This window comes from Magnolia sinica, chromosome 2 (genome assembly GCF_029962835.1).
Source record: "Magnolia sinica isolate HGM2019 chromosome 2, MsV1, whole genome shotgun sequence".
NCBI classification, from domain to species: Eukaryota; Viridiplantae; Streptophyta; class Magnoliopsida; order Magnoliales; family Magnoliaceae; genus Magnolia; species Magnolia sinica.
In genome coordinates this window covers 7,849,168-7,865,985 of record NC_080574.1, presented here as the reverse complement: position 1 = coordinate 7,865,985, position 16,818 = coordinate 7,849,168, and the positions used below count along the sequence as shown (strand labels likewise).

Below are 16,818 nucleotides of genomic sequence, written 5' to 3'. Positions count from 1 at the left end.
GATTCCAACCAAATAACTTTGACCCCAAGCGTTGAGATAAGCAAATACGTCGAAATTGATCATATATGACTGAGATATGAGAAAATGGGTTGTCTATTTAGCCGCTTCCGATATATTGTTTAAAATGATAAAGCGATTATCAAATGATAGGGTTTGTCCTTTGAAAATGGGTTATACCCTGCCTTACATACGAAATGACTTTCAGATTAAAAAAAAAACTGACAAAAAAGGGAATACTTACAATTGATTGCAGGGAGTAATTGGATAACACATTTTTGAAAGAAGAATTGCTTATATTTCAATGAAAATCATCTAATCTATAAGTGTAGATTTGGATTACTGTTAAAGATTATGTCTACTCTTAATGTAGGATTAAGCTACTAATTAAACTAAGTAATATAAAAAAATCAATTATGCTAAGGAACAAAAAGGATAATTAATAGATTTGACTAGGTTAGTATGAGACCCTTTGTTTTGTTAAATTCATTTGCTATTTATAAGTTTCATTAAGATAATCATTTAGATGCTTTTCTCCCCATTAGGTGAGTATAACAATTGCTTCAGCATTACTTTATCCTTCCAGACTTTTCTTTAATACCTGGCTTAATAACCCTTTCAGCACCATATCTCTTTCAAATATGTTAACTTGTGTTATTCAACCAACGCTGGCTATTATTTCTGCAACAGTACTCAAAATATCCTTGCGCTCAAAATATCTCCACAAATCTTATGTGCTATATAGTTCTCGTGTAATGACACGTCTTGGTTATTCTAGGAATGCTAAAAAATATGGTACCAGTGACAAAATTATGAATTCAAAGACTCTTAGTTACAATATTGTTGGGGTGGGCCACATGAATTGTACACCACTCCTGAACTTTGGGATAAAGGGTAGAAAGGGATTATGCACCTGATGGACGGCATGGATTTCATGCAGAAAAAGTTGTTTCCCCACTTTAGAGAATGTGACCCGGGTAGGTATCTAAGTGAGGCAGCCAAGCGACTCCGGTTACATAAATGCACGTTGCCACTGGAAATGAGAAATCTTAAGAAAGCGGTAACATGCGGTCCAATGGAAAGGCTCACCTAAGGTTTGGATCTGCCTCCATTTTGGGCTCGCCCTCTAAAATAAGCTGCCAAAATGGATGGACGTTGGATAAAACACGTACATCACGGTGAGATCCAGAGAGCTTGGACATCAGCTGGCTGGTTAGTGCTGGACTGCTGGGTCACTAGCCAAAGCGGGTCCCAAATTAGATAGGGTAGAAAGGGGTGATGCACTTGATGGACGGCGTGGATTTCATCCACGAAAAGTCGTTTCACCATGCGCGAGGTATGCAAGCGGTGACGTACAGGGCCACCAGAGATGAGAAACGGGCAACGAATTAAAAAAGAAAAAGAAAAAGAAAAACCTCTTCGTGTATGTGGATTTTCCTGCCTCGGCTGCTTGAGAGAGAGAGAGAGAGAGAGAGACGGTGAATAGCCATGGGAGCCGCTGGTTCGAAACTGGAGAAGGCTCTTGGCGAGCAATTCCCCGAAGGCGAGAGATATTTCGGCCTCGAGAACTTCGGCAACACCTGTTATTGCAACAGCGTCTTGCAGGTCTCCTTCCGATTCCAATCCCTCCGTCTTCTCTCTCGCTTTTATTTTCTCTCTCTGTCTCTGCCATTTTCTTTAATCTGATTGTTTCAAAGCATTCGATTCATTTCCTATCGTCAGTTCATCTTAATTGACCGATTTTTCGAGCATCAAGCAATTTATTCTATAATAGTTTGGAGCGATGGATGTCCGAATGTTCGTGTAATATTAGGAATCTGATTTTTGGTTCGTATTTCTAAATAATCAAATTTGATTTTGCTTCCGTTGCTGGCTCATAGGCTAAGATTTCAATTTCGGGAAGGATCGGTGCTTAATCGGGAGAATTTGATGTGAGATTTGTATCAAATTATATAAATTGTTGGAAAGTTTTGTAGACGGGTGAGATTGATTTTTGTAGACTTTGGTCTTATGCCCTTGAATTAGGTCCAAAGCATATGATATGTTCAGACATGAATGTCTTGCTCGGCGGTCTTATGTTTTATGTGTTTGGAGTTCAATAGCTGCTGCATGAGATATTTGAAGATGGCATTATATAGAGGGGAGGTTTGTGTCAGGTGTGCGGTTGAATTTTACACTCTGTTGGTTATATCATTTATGGCAATATTAGTGGATGATATTTTCAACTTTGAATTGAGATCAACAACAATTAGAACATTGGAGATGGTTGGCACGCACATCCCTTGTTGAATGAAGTTCAATTCCTTTTACAGTTCAAATATTGACAGTCTCCTTTGCCAGCTTATGGCTTATTTCAGATACGATCTTTTGTTCTTGTTGCCTGCCATTTGAAGTCAACCATACATGCTGGGCAACGAAATCAGTTGCCATGGTTTTCCAAAAAAAACAAAAAACAAAGAAAAATTAAAATTAAAATTAAAATTAAAATAAAGAAGAAAGAAAGAAAAAAAAGGAGATGGTGACCCTTATCTGTTTGATGCATGTCACGAAGGCTGTACAGGTCCAAAAACGAAGATTCTATAGAAAGTAACGTTGCTTGCTGATCTTTGGATGATTTGGTCCAAATGCAATGCCGTAGCGTTTCACAATAAAGCAGGTTCACAAGGAGAGGTTTTTCTAAAGGCCAAGATTAAGGTGGCAGCTTGGGCGTCATCCCTTTGAGCCTTTGCTAGTTGTCCTTCAGATCTTTTCAAAGGGAATTGGGGAGCAGAATCCATGCCTTCTTGAGACAGATGAACTCTCACCATCCACTCCCTGGGTTGTTGCCTTTGTGCTTTCATTTTTAAAGTCTTTCCACTTTTCAATAAATTATCCGTCAGTTTCAAAAGAAAAAATAAATTAATTAATAAATAGCAGAATGTGGCAGTGTTTGAAAAGACTTACAAATTTATTCTGGGGAGCGCCGGTGTGATAGGCTCAGCACCAGTGTTATTTGTCTCTGCTCTTCCACATGGAACCAAACTATAGGCCTTCTCATTTTCTTAACTTGACCATGTAGGAGCAACTATGTTTCTCCTTCCTCGTCAATTCCTTCTCCTTTAATAGTTCAGGGCTGTTCTTCAGAGACCATGAAGAAGATTTTGTGGCTCCTTTCCAGCTGGTAAAGAAAAGGAAAGTGCAGAAACTAGCATAGGCACACCAAAATCTCTGAAGGAAAACAACAACTTTCCAGGCTAGCATTGTCAGTTAACTATGATAAGAGAGGAGGACTATTTAGATGGGATAAAAACGGCAAAGGCAGTGTTGTTTGTTCCTCATGAAGATCCTATCTTCGAATGCTAGAGGGTTTAGCCCCCCTATAAAAGAGCGTAAATCAATAGATTTGCAGGCATCATAAGGTGTAGGTGATGAAGCATTTCAATCAAAGCTAGAAAAGAGCTTGATTTGCAGGCACTAATCAGCATGAAGCATTTTGGTTGAAGTCGGACTCGGTGAGAAATAGGTGGCAAGAGCCATGGTGTGTGGGAGGCAGTTTTAACGTGATCAGATTTTCTTATGAAAAATATATGGCGGTTGCATTTCTAGGAGCATGAGAGACTTCTTGAGCATGATAGACAGAATTTAATTGGTTGATCTCCGTATGAGTGGTGTGAAGTTCGCCTGGTCTAACAGTCAAGATTGTTTAGCCATGTCGAAGCTCAATAGACTGTCGGTCTTGATGGATTGGTTGGAGTCATTGCCATTGACAGGGCAGCATGGTCTTCCTAGACCAGTGTTGGATAATTGTCCCATCATCTTGGAATCCAATGAGGATTGGGGCTCGATTCCATTTCAGTTTGAACTTATGTGGCATGAGGAAGAGGGATTCCCCTTGAAAGTTAACCAATGGTTGTGGTCTTTTGAGGTAGAAAATTGGCGGACTGCAAGCTCCTAGCGAAACAAAAACTCCTGCAAGGGAAGATAAAAGCCATGGAAGAAAGATCACTTCGTTGAGGTGAGGAGGTGAAAGATAGAATCCTTAAAAGAAATTCAGGCGCTTTTGTTAAGGGAGGAATCTGAGCCTCTATATGAAGAGAGAAGAATTTGCTGTCAAGATTAAAATTAGAACATGAAACAAGTTCAACTAAGAAGAGATTAAGTCTTGACAACATTCTAGAGCTACATGGCTAGAGAGAGGGATAAGAGTACAAAGTTCTTTCATTGGATTGCTGGCAGAAGAGAAAAGTGCAATCTCATTCATATCCTTATGGTGAATGGGGGGAGAGTCCATGATGAGGTGTTGGCGTGTTCTGCAGCGATTGTCAAATTTTTTATTTTTTTTAGGGGGGGGGGGGTGGGGGTGGTGTTGTGGTGTTGTTTTGGATTCGGCCTAGCCTTGATAATTTGGAGTTAGATAGGCTATTGGTTGCAGATGCAAATAATCCGGAGAAGCCAGTTGAGCTACATGAAGTGAAGGCAATTCTCTCATAATTGGGTAAGGACCCTTGTACCGAATAGTTTCCCCGTTGCTTTCATTTAAATTTTGTGGAAGTGAAAGATGATCTTTTAGCATTTATTTCTGAGTTCTTCAATAGGGGCTTTCTTTAGAAAGAGGTCGAGGCTTCTTTTTCTTTTATTGTCCTCCTCCCTAAAAAGAAGAGGTGGAATGGTGAATGGGGAGAGAGTCCATGATGACGTGTTGACGTGTTCTACAGTGACTATCAATTTCTATGGGGGTCTTCTCAAGGAGGGGGTTTGGATTCGGCCTAGCCTTGATAATTTGGAGTTAAATAGGCTGTCGGTTGTGGATGCAACTAATTCGGAGAAGCCAGTTGAGCTAGATGAAGTGAAGGCAATTCTGTCATAATTGAGTAAGGATCCCTGGGCCAGATAGCTTCCCTGTAGCTTTCATTTAAATTTTTTGCTAGTGAAAGATGATCTTTTGGCATTTATTTCAGAGTTCTTCAGTAGGGGCTTTCTTTAGAAAGAGGTTGATGCTTCTTTTTCTTTTATTGTCCTCATTCCTAAAAAGAAGAGGTGGAGTGTTTAGAGGATTTGAAACCTATATTAGCTTGATCGGGAGACCATGCAAATTTTGGGCAAAAGTTCGTACTTATAGGTTCTGTAAGGTTCTTGGAAATGTTACATCTAAAGTGCAAGGGGTTTTTGTCCATGACAAACAAATTCTGGATGGGGTGCTTCAATAGCACAAAAATGTGTTGACTCAAGGTATAGGGTTGGAAAAAAGGGTGTAATTTGCAAGCTCGATATGGAGAAGGCCCTCAATCATGTTACTGGAAGTTTCTTGACTATATGTTGGGAAGATTGGATCTTTAAAAAAAATGTTGGGAAGATTGGGATGTGGTGTTATTTGGAGAAAATGGATTTGTGAATGTGTTAGCTCAAGTTGGTACTCAATTTTGGTGAACAGTTCAAGTAAAGGCTTCTTAGGGGCTCGAGAGGCTTGCATTAGGGTGACCCGTTGTCTTTTTTCCTCTTCATTGTCATTGCTGAGGCTCTTAGCAAGATGTTGGAGAAAGTGGGAACAATGAGTTCTTTTTTCTTTTTTTCTTTTTTTTTAAAGAATTATTATTATTATTATTATTTATTTATTTATTTATTTTTTTGATTCATGGTTTTAAGGTGGAAAATGCTAGCTTCCACATTTCCCACTTCACTTTGCATAGGATGCATTGCTATTTTGTGATGCCAAGGAGACTTCGGTGGATGACTTAAAGAAAGTTGTTTGTTGTTTTGATGTGGTTTTAGGCCTTAAAAGTAATAACCAAGAGATAGATCTGGAGGGTTAGGCCAAACCTTGGGGAGGTGGAAAGATTTGTTGGGAATTTGGTTGTAAGGCAGCTAGCCTTCCTTTTTCTTCTTTGGGTTTTCTGTTATGCATCGGCAAACTAGCAAAGCACTTGTGGGATAAGGTTATAGAGATAATAAAAAGAAAACTTTGGTGTTGGAAGGCATTATAGAGTTAATAATTAAAAAAGCTCTTGAGTTGGAAGGGCAAGTAGCGTTCATTGTGTTGTAGAATCACTCTCATCAAGGTGGCCATGTAATAAAAATAAATTAAATAAAAGAAAAGAAGAAAAGAAAAAGAAAAAGAAAAAAAAAAAGAATCACTCTCATCAAGGCAACCATGCCCAAGCTATTTTGTGATGCGGATACTCAGGTGGATGATTTAAGGAAAGTTGTTTGTTGTTTTGATGTGGTTTTAGGCCTTAAAGGTGGAGAGATTTGCTGGGTAGTTGGTTGTAAGGTAGCTAACCTTCCTTCTTCTTTGGGTTTTCTATTAGTGTTAGCAAACTAGCAAAGCACTTGTGGGATAAAGTTATGGGGATAATCAAAAGAATGCTTTGGTGTTGGAAGGCATGTTTTGTAGAGTTAATCAAAAGAAAGCTTTAGTGTTGAGTTCAATGTGGGCTCATGTCCTCTTAAAAAAAAAAGAAAAAAAAAAAGAAAAAAAAGAAAAAAAAGAAAGAAAGAATCACTCTCACCAAGCCAGTCATGTCCAATATGCCGCTATATTTCATGTCGTTATTCCAATGTCTGACTTTTGTTCTTAGCTGATTGTAAAGACTTTGAAGAGACATACTTTTGAAAGGAATAGAAGAGAAGAGAAGCATATGTTCCATATGATGAATTGATGTGATGTATGCAGGCCAATATGTGAAGGTGCAACTTATATTAGGAATTTGAAATCTATGCATGTAGCCTTGTCTGGAAGTTGTTGTGGAGGTTTGGAGTGGAAGAAAACAGCTTATGCAAGCAGGTTATCACATGCAAGTATGGGGTAGATGAGGGAGCTTGGTTCACTAAAATCTCTTCTATCTATAGACTGTCGAGCATCTAGAAGGCCATATTGAGAACTGTGAATTTGTTCAAGAAGGAAGTCTCATGTGGTGGGTGGTGGAACCCACATTAACTTATGGTAGAATGTTTCATGCGTTGATAGGCCTCTTCGCTTGATCTTCCTCATGCTTGCCTCAGTTGCATTTGACAAGGAGAATCTTGTTGCTTTGATCAAGGTATTCCGTAACAGTAATGGTGGCTGTAACGGCTACCGCCATTATCTTTATGATACGACCGTAATGGCTGTTATGGTCCATTTTTTCTTTTATTGAAAAAGGCCCGAAAAACCTATATCGACCTCATAATGGACTGTTATGGAGCCGTTACGGCCTTTATGGGGGACGTAATGGGCCGTTACGATGGTTGTAACAGATGTTACAGGTCACTTTTTCCGTAACAACCACTACAGCCGCTACGGCCTTGTAACGTGTAATGGTTGCCACCTTTTGCCTTTACATAACAACCTTTACGACTCCATAACAGCCGTTGCGGAACACCATGGCTTTGATTCGCTTGGTGGGCAAGTGGTCCCCCCTCAATTCTACGGTAACCTTGGTGATGTGGAGTTGGAGGAGATGGTGGGTCATTGAACCATCTGTAACATTGCTCCCCATCCGTGTTTAGGAGGGATGGTTGGGTTTGGAGATTGGAAAGATCAGGCATATTCTCGGTCAGATAATCCTATTTGGCAATTTTTCTCCCTGTTTGTTGGAATCTTGCGAGCCGGCAAAATTTATTTGGTTGTACCTTGGTCCTCAAATTAAGCCTCGTGGACAAGGGGGGAGTGCTTACAATCAACAACCTTTGGAACAGGCAAATGTTGGTCACATACGGTTTGCCTTTATGCCTTTGGGATGCCAAGTCTTTATTTATTCATGCATTGCTCCTTTTCCTATGGCAGTTTGGGGGAGCCTCTGTCTTGTTCATTGTGATTGAGAGTCAATTTGGTCTTTTCTTTTGGTGTGGCCTGGGGGAGGAGAAGGGCCCAAAAGGAGAATTCCCCGCTCTTGGCGTGCCTCTGTTTGGGCATAAAAATAGATTCTTGTCAATCAGTAACACAACTGTTCGAGTCCCCTCCCCATGGATTACCTGATGTATGTGGTTGGTGGGTGATTGCACGCATCCGCATGGAATAGTCTCGCCTTAAAGGGGCAGGGACATCCTGTCATCATTAAAAAAAAAAGTAACACATTCCCATTGAGGCCTTCAAGAAGGCCAAGTCGGATGTGGCTTTATGGGCTTTGACACTCAAGTCATTTGTAGATGTTTCTTTTGATAATTTTGATTCCTTTGTAGATATACAAGTGTAGATTTCTCATCTTCGCCCTTAATCTAATAAAATTTACCATTACCTCTTAAAAAATAAAAATCAAAATCAAGAGCAGACCATAACTCAAATTTGGAGGAAGGTAGGGAGCACTTGCCCTGATCCGAGTTTCTCATTACAAGATATAGCACGTAGCACCTGCAGAGGAAATATTATGAGGTGTGTGGTTGTCTTGAATGTGCTGCTTGATGCAATTTACATTAAAAAACATCAAGTCACCAATTATGTCGTATACGTTGTTTAAAATAAATATTGGGGTTTTGAATGTGCAAATTAATGCAGTTTACATAGAAAAATTTTAAATCACCAATTATGTCATATGATTTGTTTAAATTAAAGAATGGGGTTTTGAATGTGCAAATTGATAAGTCTTATGTCATATAGTTTGTTTTAATTAAAGATTGGGGAATTTGAACCGCATTTTGTCATGTAATAGTACGGTACCTAATGGTGAACCTTCATGTGCTGGCTCTCACATATCACGGAATTGTTGGTGGTATGAGATAATTCTGCATGTAGCATTCCAAATTTTATTTGGCTTAAGCATAACTCTGCACATTGTTATTTGTCCGTAGGCCCTTTACTTCTGTGTTCCTTTCCATGAACAATTACTGGAATATTATGCAAATAACAAGAATCCGGGAGATGCAGAAGAGAATCTTTTGACATGCTTGGCAGATCTATTCACCCAGGTAAGAGTTCTATTGGGAAATGTTAGCTGCATTATTGCTGGGATTTGTGTTCCTGTACTTTTTCCAAGTTACTCTTAAATTGACGGCACTTGACAATTGTTTGTTGGTTTATATTTCAGAAGTCAATGGCGTGGTCTATGCTCAGGCTCTTTTTTTCTTTTCCTCTTCTTCTTCTTCTTCTTCTTCTTCTTCTTCTTTTTGTTGTTGTTGTTGTAAAAAATGAATACTATGGCCGGGGAGTGTCCACTCCACCACTTGGTGGATTGGTTCTTTAAGCATGATGGCTGCGGAGTGTCCAGTGTAAATATATTAGTTAATTGGTTGGATGCTGACCAAAGTTGGAGCTTTTCTTATAACTTAACTGAGGTGGAATTGAATGGGGCATTAGATAATAATCTAATAAATTGGACATTACCGGTTTAATTAGTATTAACCTTCCACCCAACGACAAATGTCTATTCTTCCACCTAGATAGCATACTAACAAATCTTTAAATGACTTTATCCCATAGGTACTTCGGTGCCTTTCCTATACATGACGGTGGCCCAGCTATGTTGGCAGAAATGAACCTTCTTGACACCCAAATGTGCTTGCATAAAATGGAGCTCTTCCCTTGACAATCCCACACCCATGATAGATGGTTTGTTCATACGCAACTGAGACTATGAACCACACCAGTTAGGAATGAGTTGGTACAAATTGAAGACTCTAAAACGGCAAGGGGAAGGCCCAAAAGGATGTGGATGGAGGTAGTAAGAAAAGACTTGATGACCTATGGTCTAATTGAAGGTATAGTCCTTCATAGAGTGGAACGGCAGAATAGGATTCATGTGGCTGACCCTAATTAATTGGGATAAGTCTTAGATGATGATGATTAGTGCATAGAAAAATAGGAAAACAAATCGAACAGGTAACCTACACAAAGATTTGGTTCTATGCACTCCTTAACTAGGGAGTTGGCAATGCAACTTGCTTCTCTTGGAACATGACTAAAGCTAAAACATAAATAACAGACACGCCATAATGTTGTTAAAAATGAAAAATAAAACTGAAGGAGGTGATGCCTTCCTCGAGGCCCACCCTATAGCTGATGCAAAGTCACCTTCCACAATGAGTGGGCCTTTGGGTCAATCAAAAAATAATTCTATTCCAACTTTAATGGTCCATGAATTCAGTTCTATTGGAGTTACCAACTCCTATGGTCCCGAGAAAGATAGAACCACTGTTTTAAATATCGACGATATTGGCCGATATATCCCACGATATATCTTGTATCCCACCAGTGCGATATGAAATGCACAAGTAGTGCGATATATCCCACATGTTCGATCTAGTCAGCATTTTCGAATTTCAATGCTCTTATTTTCTGTAAATCATGTTAAATTAGTGTCAATTTGTTTCAAATTCATGATTTTTCATGTTTTGTATGAAAAATCATGGATTGGGAGTTTCGATTTCGAGATTTGGAGATGGGCCGAGTTGCGAAAAATTGAAAAAATAAAAAAAAATAAATCAAAATTTCTGAATTTCTTGCAAATCATTTGCAATCTTTGTATTCAAACATCACATCAAACATGTCTGTAACCTATTCTAGTGATTCTTCTTTTGCTTTTGAATGTGTTGCTTGTGTTTCCACACGTCTTCTTACATTTATAAGTTATATGAACAGACGTTGAATATACTTGCATCAATTTAGTTAGACAACGCATAGATTAGGATCCCATACAAAGAAAACCTATTATGTGTACTTGTTTTTTGTAATGTTTTGATTTATAACTGTGTATTGATGTCTTTTTTAATAATCACAGAAGTTTCATAGAAAAATTCAACCAGTTTCTCATTGTTTCCCCATGTTTCCAACAACAGTGATACATTACACGATACAACCAATATATCCCATGCGATAACCGATATGTATTCATATCCCAAGAATGTGATACCTAACACGATACTGATATTTCGACTGGATAGAACAATGGAGCTGTCTTCTTTTCTAATGACGCCACCATAGCCAATTCCCCTGGATTGCCCAACAAACTACCGTCGACATCGAGTTTCCATTGACCAGGACCAATACCCGAATCCCTAGCTGAGTGCCTCCGGCAATCATCACAGTCCCTTTCCATTCTCATTGAAGATCAGACCAATAAACTGTGCAGAATACCCCTCCAATGAGGAACCCAAAAGGAAAAAGAAAAACAGAACTTCTATTCTTTCTTTCCAGATTCCCCACATTTTTGAATCGTGTAACATCTTCGAGAGAGCTTTACCTCCAGACGTAAAGGGCCATTGCTCCACCCTTCCATAATCTAACTGCAGATTCTATTAGAACCCATTTGATTCCAAGGAAACAAAACCAGACCAAATCTTTCATGCTACTTTGCATCTGATGTAAATATGATTGTCTGATTCCATGTTTTCTTCATTCTGCGAGAGGTGTCTACTTATATCATTTCTTATATATCTAAAGGCGGATACTGATTAACGTTATCAGTAGTGTGTTTTTGCTGAATCACTTATTTGGTGTTGCTATTTGCAGATAAGTTCTCAGAAGAAGAAAACAGGTGTTATCGCTCCAAAGCGTTTCGTGCAGAGAGTGAAGAAACAAAATGAGATTTTCCGTAGTTACATGCACCAGGTATGTGGACAGCAGGGACACAAATATATATTTGATGTCAGATGCAGAGAAATGGTGGCAGATTGGCAATGGGAAACCCCGATGAGCTTAGTTGAATCTCAGTATTGTTATTACAAAACCACAAAAGATTTTTTTATATATAAATATTCATATGCATTGATGTGTGTGTATGTATCTACCGAGAGATATAAGGCTCCAGAAATATAAAGAAGTACTTGCATTTTCAAATTTATATGTGAGATTACTGGAATAAAAGGCAATACAAGTTCTTACTTCCCTTATTTCCATGCCAACAAGTGTGACCTGATATGTGCGATGTTTTTGCTAACTCTTCTATGATCCTTCAATGCAATATTCTCATTGTATCCCAGAGATGAACCGTTTCCATGGTTTTCTTATGTAGGATGCTCATGAATTTCTGATTTTCCTGCTTAACGAGCTCGTTGACATCCTGGAGAAAGAGCACAATGCTGCTAAAAGTTCTCCTGAGACTTCATCACCGCCTGAAAAGGTTCCAAATGGGCTGCACACTGCTCAAGCGAATGGTGGACAAAAGGAACCACTGGTTACATGGGTCCACAAAAATTTTCAGGTTAATCAACTTGACCCATTCCTAGCTGCTCTCATTAGTAGTCAACATGCATGGGGTGGTGGTTTTTTCTGTAATTTTTGCATTGCTCTACTCAGCCATGCACAACTCTACACAGGACCAATGGATGACAACGTGAATGTGTTGGACATCTGGGCATGCATCAGGTGATGTGGCCCAAAAACTACAGACATAGTTCAGCCCAAAGTCTACATTCAACATGCACATGCCCACTTGATGACTTGACTGGCACATTTCTATGCCAAAGTCACCTACATGGTGGGCGCACTTGATATACTGCTTGTATGTTCCGCACACATGCCTGGTGGGCACATTTGGCCACATTTAGCAGAATTCATTTCTCACAGTAGTAAATGAATAATGTCAGTGAACTGTGAGCCATTTCCTTCCCAAACATTCATTTTCTATAACCATTTCTAGAATCTGACTGTCTCTATCTATTTAAATGCAGGGCATACTAACCAATGAAACAAGATGCCTACGGTGTGAAACAGTAACAGCAAGGGATGAAACATTTTTGGACTTGAGTCTTGACATTGAACAGAACAGTTCGATCACAAGCTGTCTCAAAAACTTCAGTTCCACTGAGACTTTGAACGCTGAGGATAAATTCTTCTGTGACAAGTGCTGCAGGTCTCTTTCACCTCATTGTTTTTCTTCTTCTTTGTCTTTCTTAGTTTCGACTTTTGACCTTGTTGCTATTGAATTTTCTACATAGCTGTAAAAGTTCAGTTCTTTTTACCCCCCTGAATGCAAGTGTATCTTGAGCCATATTTTTATCTGGCTTAGTTATGGCATTATGTTGCCCTCCTCTAAGGTGGCCTTCGCTTGGTTGGTGGGTGGGAAAGGTGCTCACTGTGGATAATCTTCAAAAGAGGGAGAGGGTGCTCTCCAACATTTGTGCAGTGTGTATGCAAAATGCGGAATCGATTGACCATCTTTTTATCCACCGCTCTTTTGCTAGAGGGATGTGGGTGAACTTCTTTGAAGGTTTCCAAACTTCATGGTGATGCCAGAGTCTCCTAGCATGGCATGGGAGTGGGGCCAGGAAAAAGGGAGGGATGCTTTGGAGGCTTACCCTTTTGGCATGAAATTGCGTTTTGTAGGGAGAGAGGAATGGTCATTGTTTCCAAAATAGGACTGGGACTGTGGTGGAAATCTTTAGAAGGGCTAAGTTTGATGTGATGCATTGGGTAAAGTCCCTTCATGAGTTCTCTTTCTCGTCTTTTGTTTAGCCCTCATAGTTGTATTTTGCTTTAAGAGTTTCTCTTTGGCTTTTGCTCCTAATAAAATTTATCATCTTCCAGGAAAAAAAAAAAAAAACTAATAGTAAATGTAGGATACTTGGAATACATGATTTAATTAAGTCCATCCAAAACTTGGGGCCCTCTTGTGGATGGAACATATACTGAAATGACACTGATTAAATGATCTTAACTATCCGATTTCAGGCATTGAGTTTGGACCCTTACCATTTTCTACCTGCCCATTTGATGCCCAACAATAATTTAATTTAGGACCCGCAATCATTATGAATCTCTGGGTATGATCAATCTGCAGAGGGACCTACAACTTAGACGGCCTGGATTGGCTTGCATGATTGCTATGTGTACTATGGATGAGTTGTGGCCGCGTTAAACTCTGCCCTGAGTTGCAATTGTGGAGCTTGAATTTGTTCAAAATTTCAATCCATTGTGCAACACCTGCATTTTGCATGTCCTTGATTTTCCAATGTATTTGACTAGCAGCATCTTTTTTTCTTTTTTCTTTTTTCTTTTCTTTTACTAATAATGACAAGGAATATTTACAATTTGGGGTCTAATTTCTCCAATGCAGTTTGCAGGAAGCCCAGAAAAGGATGAAGATAAAGAAGCCACCCCATATCCTAGTCATCCATCTCAAGCGCTTCAAATACATAGAGCAGCTCAGCCGGTACAAGAAGCTCTCCTACCGGGTGGTATTCCCCCTGGAGCTGAAGCTGAGCAACACCATGGATGACGAGGACAACGAATACTCCCTGTTTGCAGTGGTCGTCCATGTGGGCAGCGGACCCAACCATGGCCACTACGTCAGCCTTGTGAAGAGCCACAACCATTGGTTGTTCTTTGATGACGAGAATGTGGAGATGATCGATGAGTCCGCTGTGCAGACATTTTTTGGGTCCACACAGGAATACTCGAGCAACACAGACCATGGGTACATCTTGTTCTATGAGAGCCTTGTGAGCAGGAGCTGAGGGGGGTTGGTTTTCAGGTTGGTGGGTATCACTCCCCCCCCCCAAATCTTTAAAAAAAATGTGGTGTGGGAAGAGGTCTCAGTAATTAGTGTCTGAGATTGAGATGCGAAAGATCATGAGGTGGCTGCCATGTACATACAGTGGATAGTGGAGAAAAAGAATAGCCCTTGCGTTGCTCCACAATTAAAAAAGAAAGTGTAAATGGTGGTAAGAAAGCTTCGTATTCTTCACTCTGAAAATATCTAATAGAAATGCAATTGCACCCAACAACTGCCCTCCTCTACCTGGTTTCTTGTGATATCTTCAAGCATTTATTGGTAGAGAGGGGTTCCCATGCTAAACACTTCATCAATCTTGGGGTAGATACGACATCTGAACATTTCATTTGGATCAATGTATTGCCTAAAACCCAATGTTTTAAATATTGATGATATCAGCCGATATATCCCATAATATATATCTTGTATCCCACCCGCGCAATCCGAAACGCACAGATAGTGCCGATATATCCCACATTTTCGATTTGGCATTTTCAATTTTCAATATATATATTAATTATGTTAAATCGGTGTCAAATGGTTACAAATCTATTGGTTCTTAATGTTTTGCATGAAAAATCATGGAGTTGAAGCTTTGATTTTGGTATCCATTATTTTTTCATGTTCTCTCTTATTTTTTGGAAATCTTCCTTCAACTAGCCGTCAATTGAGACTAATTTTGAAGTATTGAGGAGTATTTCATGAAATGATTATAGCATGCACTTTAATTTTGAAATTTGAGTGTAGGTGGTCTGATTTTGAGAAATTTTGAAAAAAATTTCAATTTCTTCTAAATTACTTGCACTGTTGCACTCCCAACATGAAATTAAGCATGTTTGAGGACCGATCTACTAATTTGTCAAGTCCTTGTCAAATTTTGAAAAATAAAAATTGTTTTTAATTAAAATTTAACAAAATATTAATTAATTTATTTTTTTTGAAATTTCCTTTCAATTAGCTGTCAATTGAGACTAATTTCGAAGTATTTAAGAATATGATGAATAAGATTTTAAAATATATAGTTAATTTCATGTGGGGCCCACTTTCACACTAATGTCTATAATGTATTTTTCACTTGCATGATTATAACACAATATAAGATATGGAAAACGCAAATGATTTAGTATAATAGACATGATCTTGTGGTGGGCTCACTTAGATTTGATCTAAAACATCTAAGAGAAATAATATTTGATGAAATTATCATTACATATGCTTTAAATGTCATGTAGTCATTCAGTCAGACAACTCATAATTAAGGGTGTACATCGAGTCAAACCGAGTTGAGCTAGCCTTAGCTCGACTCGGCTCAGCCACTAGCTGACCTCAGCTTGAACTTGGCTCGGCTCGGTCCTTGAGCCTTTCTGGCCAGCTCAACTCGGTTCGATCAGCAGCTCGAGCCAGTTCGAGTCGAGTTTGAGCCAAGTTCACCATTACAGCATTTCCACAAACATCTAGACTGCACCTTCAAAATCTCTCTGTATGTGAAACAGAAGTAATGAGTTTTACAGGTATTTTATCAAACACCTAAGCAACATAAAAACCAAGAAAAAAAGGTATTTGTTTCATGTACATACCTTCCTTGCCACTAGCCACACTTCGTTGAGTCGTTTCATCAAACACTTGGTGAGCAACATCAATGCCAAAGTAACCAAGTCACTGAACTGGTTCAATTCAAGTTTGATTCAAGCCAGATTCGATCCAAGTCGAGTCGAGCTGGGACCTGCTCGAACTCGGCTCGAACTCATTTTCGAGCTTAAAAAATCAGCTTGACTCGGCTCGAACTTAGCTTCGAATTGAGCTTTTTCAAGTCGAGTCATGCGAGCTAATTGAGCTAGCTTGGCTCGTGTACACCCCCACACATAACTTAAGATCCTATATAAAGGAAACCTATTATATGCACTTTTTTTTTTTCAAGATGTCGTGATTTAAAAGTGTGTATTAAGATTATTATTATTTTAAAACAATTCTTGAAGTTTCATTGAAAAATTCAACAAATTTCCTAACGTGCGATAAATTACCCGTTACAAACAATACAATTTCGTGCGATAACTGATACATATCTGTATTCTAAGAATGCTAATCATAATGTGATACCGATATTTCGAGTGCTGCCAAAACCATAGATCTACTAGATGATCCTCATCACCCAGTGATAGGACATTTGCTCATCATCGTTATAGAATTACTGATCTTATTTTTAACAATCCATTGGTAATCAATCCCCAGGGGTGTGGTCAGGTGGTTTAAAGACACCAATCTGTATGATTTTTGGGATGGGCAATCGGCTATGGGGCCATAGCTAAACATTCCAGATCTCCTTCATATTTGCTGTGCTACCCACAGCCCACATCTATCTCTCACTTTACAGGTGATTGATTCATCCTAATCTCAAATAAATAGAGGCATTTATAATAGATCAGTGATTGCAACAAGTTGA

The 16,818-nt window shown here is 39.1% G+C and overlaps 1 protein-coding gene across 2 annotated transcripts; it reads left to right on the top strand.

The window, feature by feature from the left end:
* The first annotated feature begins 1,383 nt into the window (after window positions 1-1,383).
* On the top strand, window positions 1,384-14,846 carry LOC131233595 (ubiquitin carboxyl-terminal hydrolase 4). 2 transcript variants are annotated; one of them, XM_058230377.1, is made up of 6 exons: window positions 1,386-1,602; window positions 8,740-8,856; window positions 11,396-11,494; window positions 11,898-12,086; window positions 12,556-12,737; window positions 13,941-14,846. In XM_058230377.1, the coding sequence occupies exons 1-6, from the start codon at window positions 1,486-1,488 to the stop codon at window positions 14,338-14,340; spliced, it is 1,104 nt and encodes a 367-aa protein (XP_058086360.1). In that variant the 5' UTR covers window positions 1,386-1,485; the 3' UTR covers window positions 14,341-14,846. The 2 variants fall into 2 exon arrangements, with proteins under 2 accessions (XP_058086367.1, XP_058086360.1); XM_058230384.1 differs by lacking the exon at window positions 8,740-8,856 and having other exon boundaries at window positions 1,384-1,602.
* The last annotated feature ends 1,972 nt before the right edge of the window (window positions 14,847-16,818 follow it).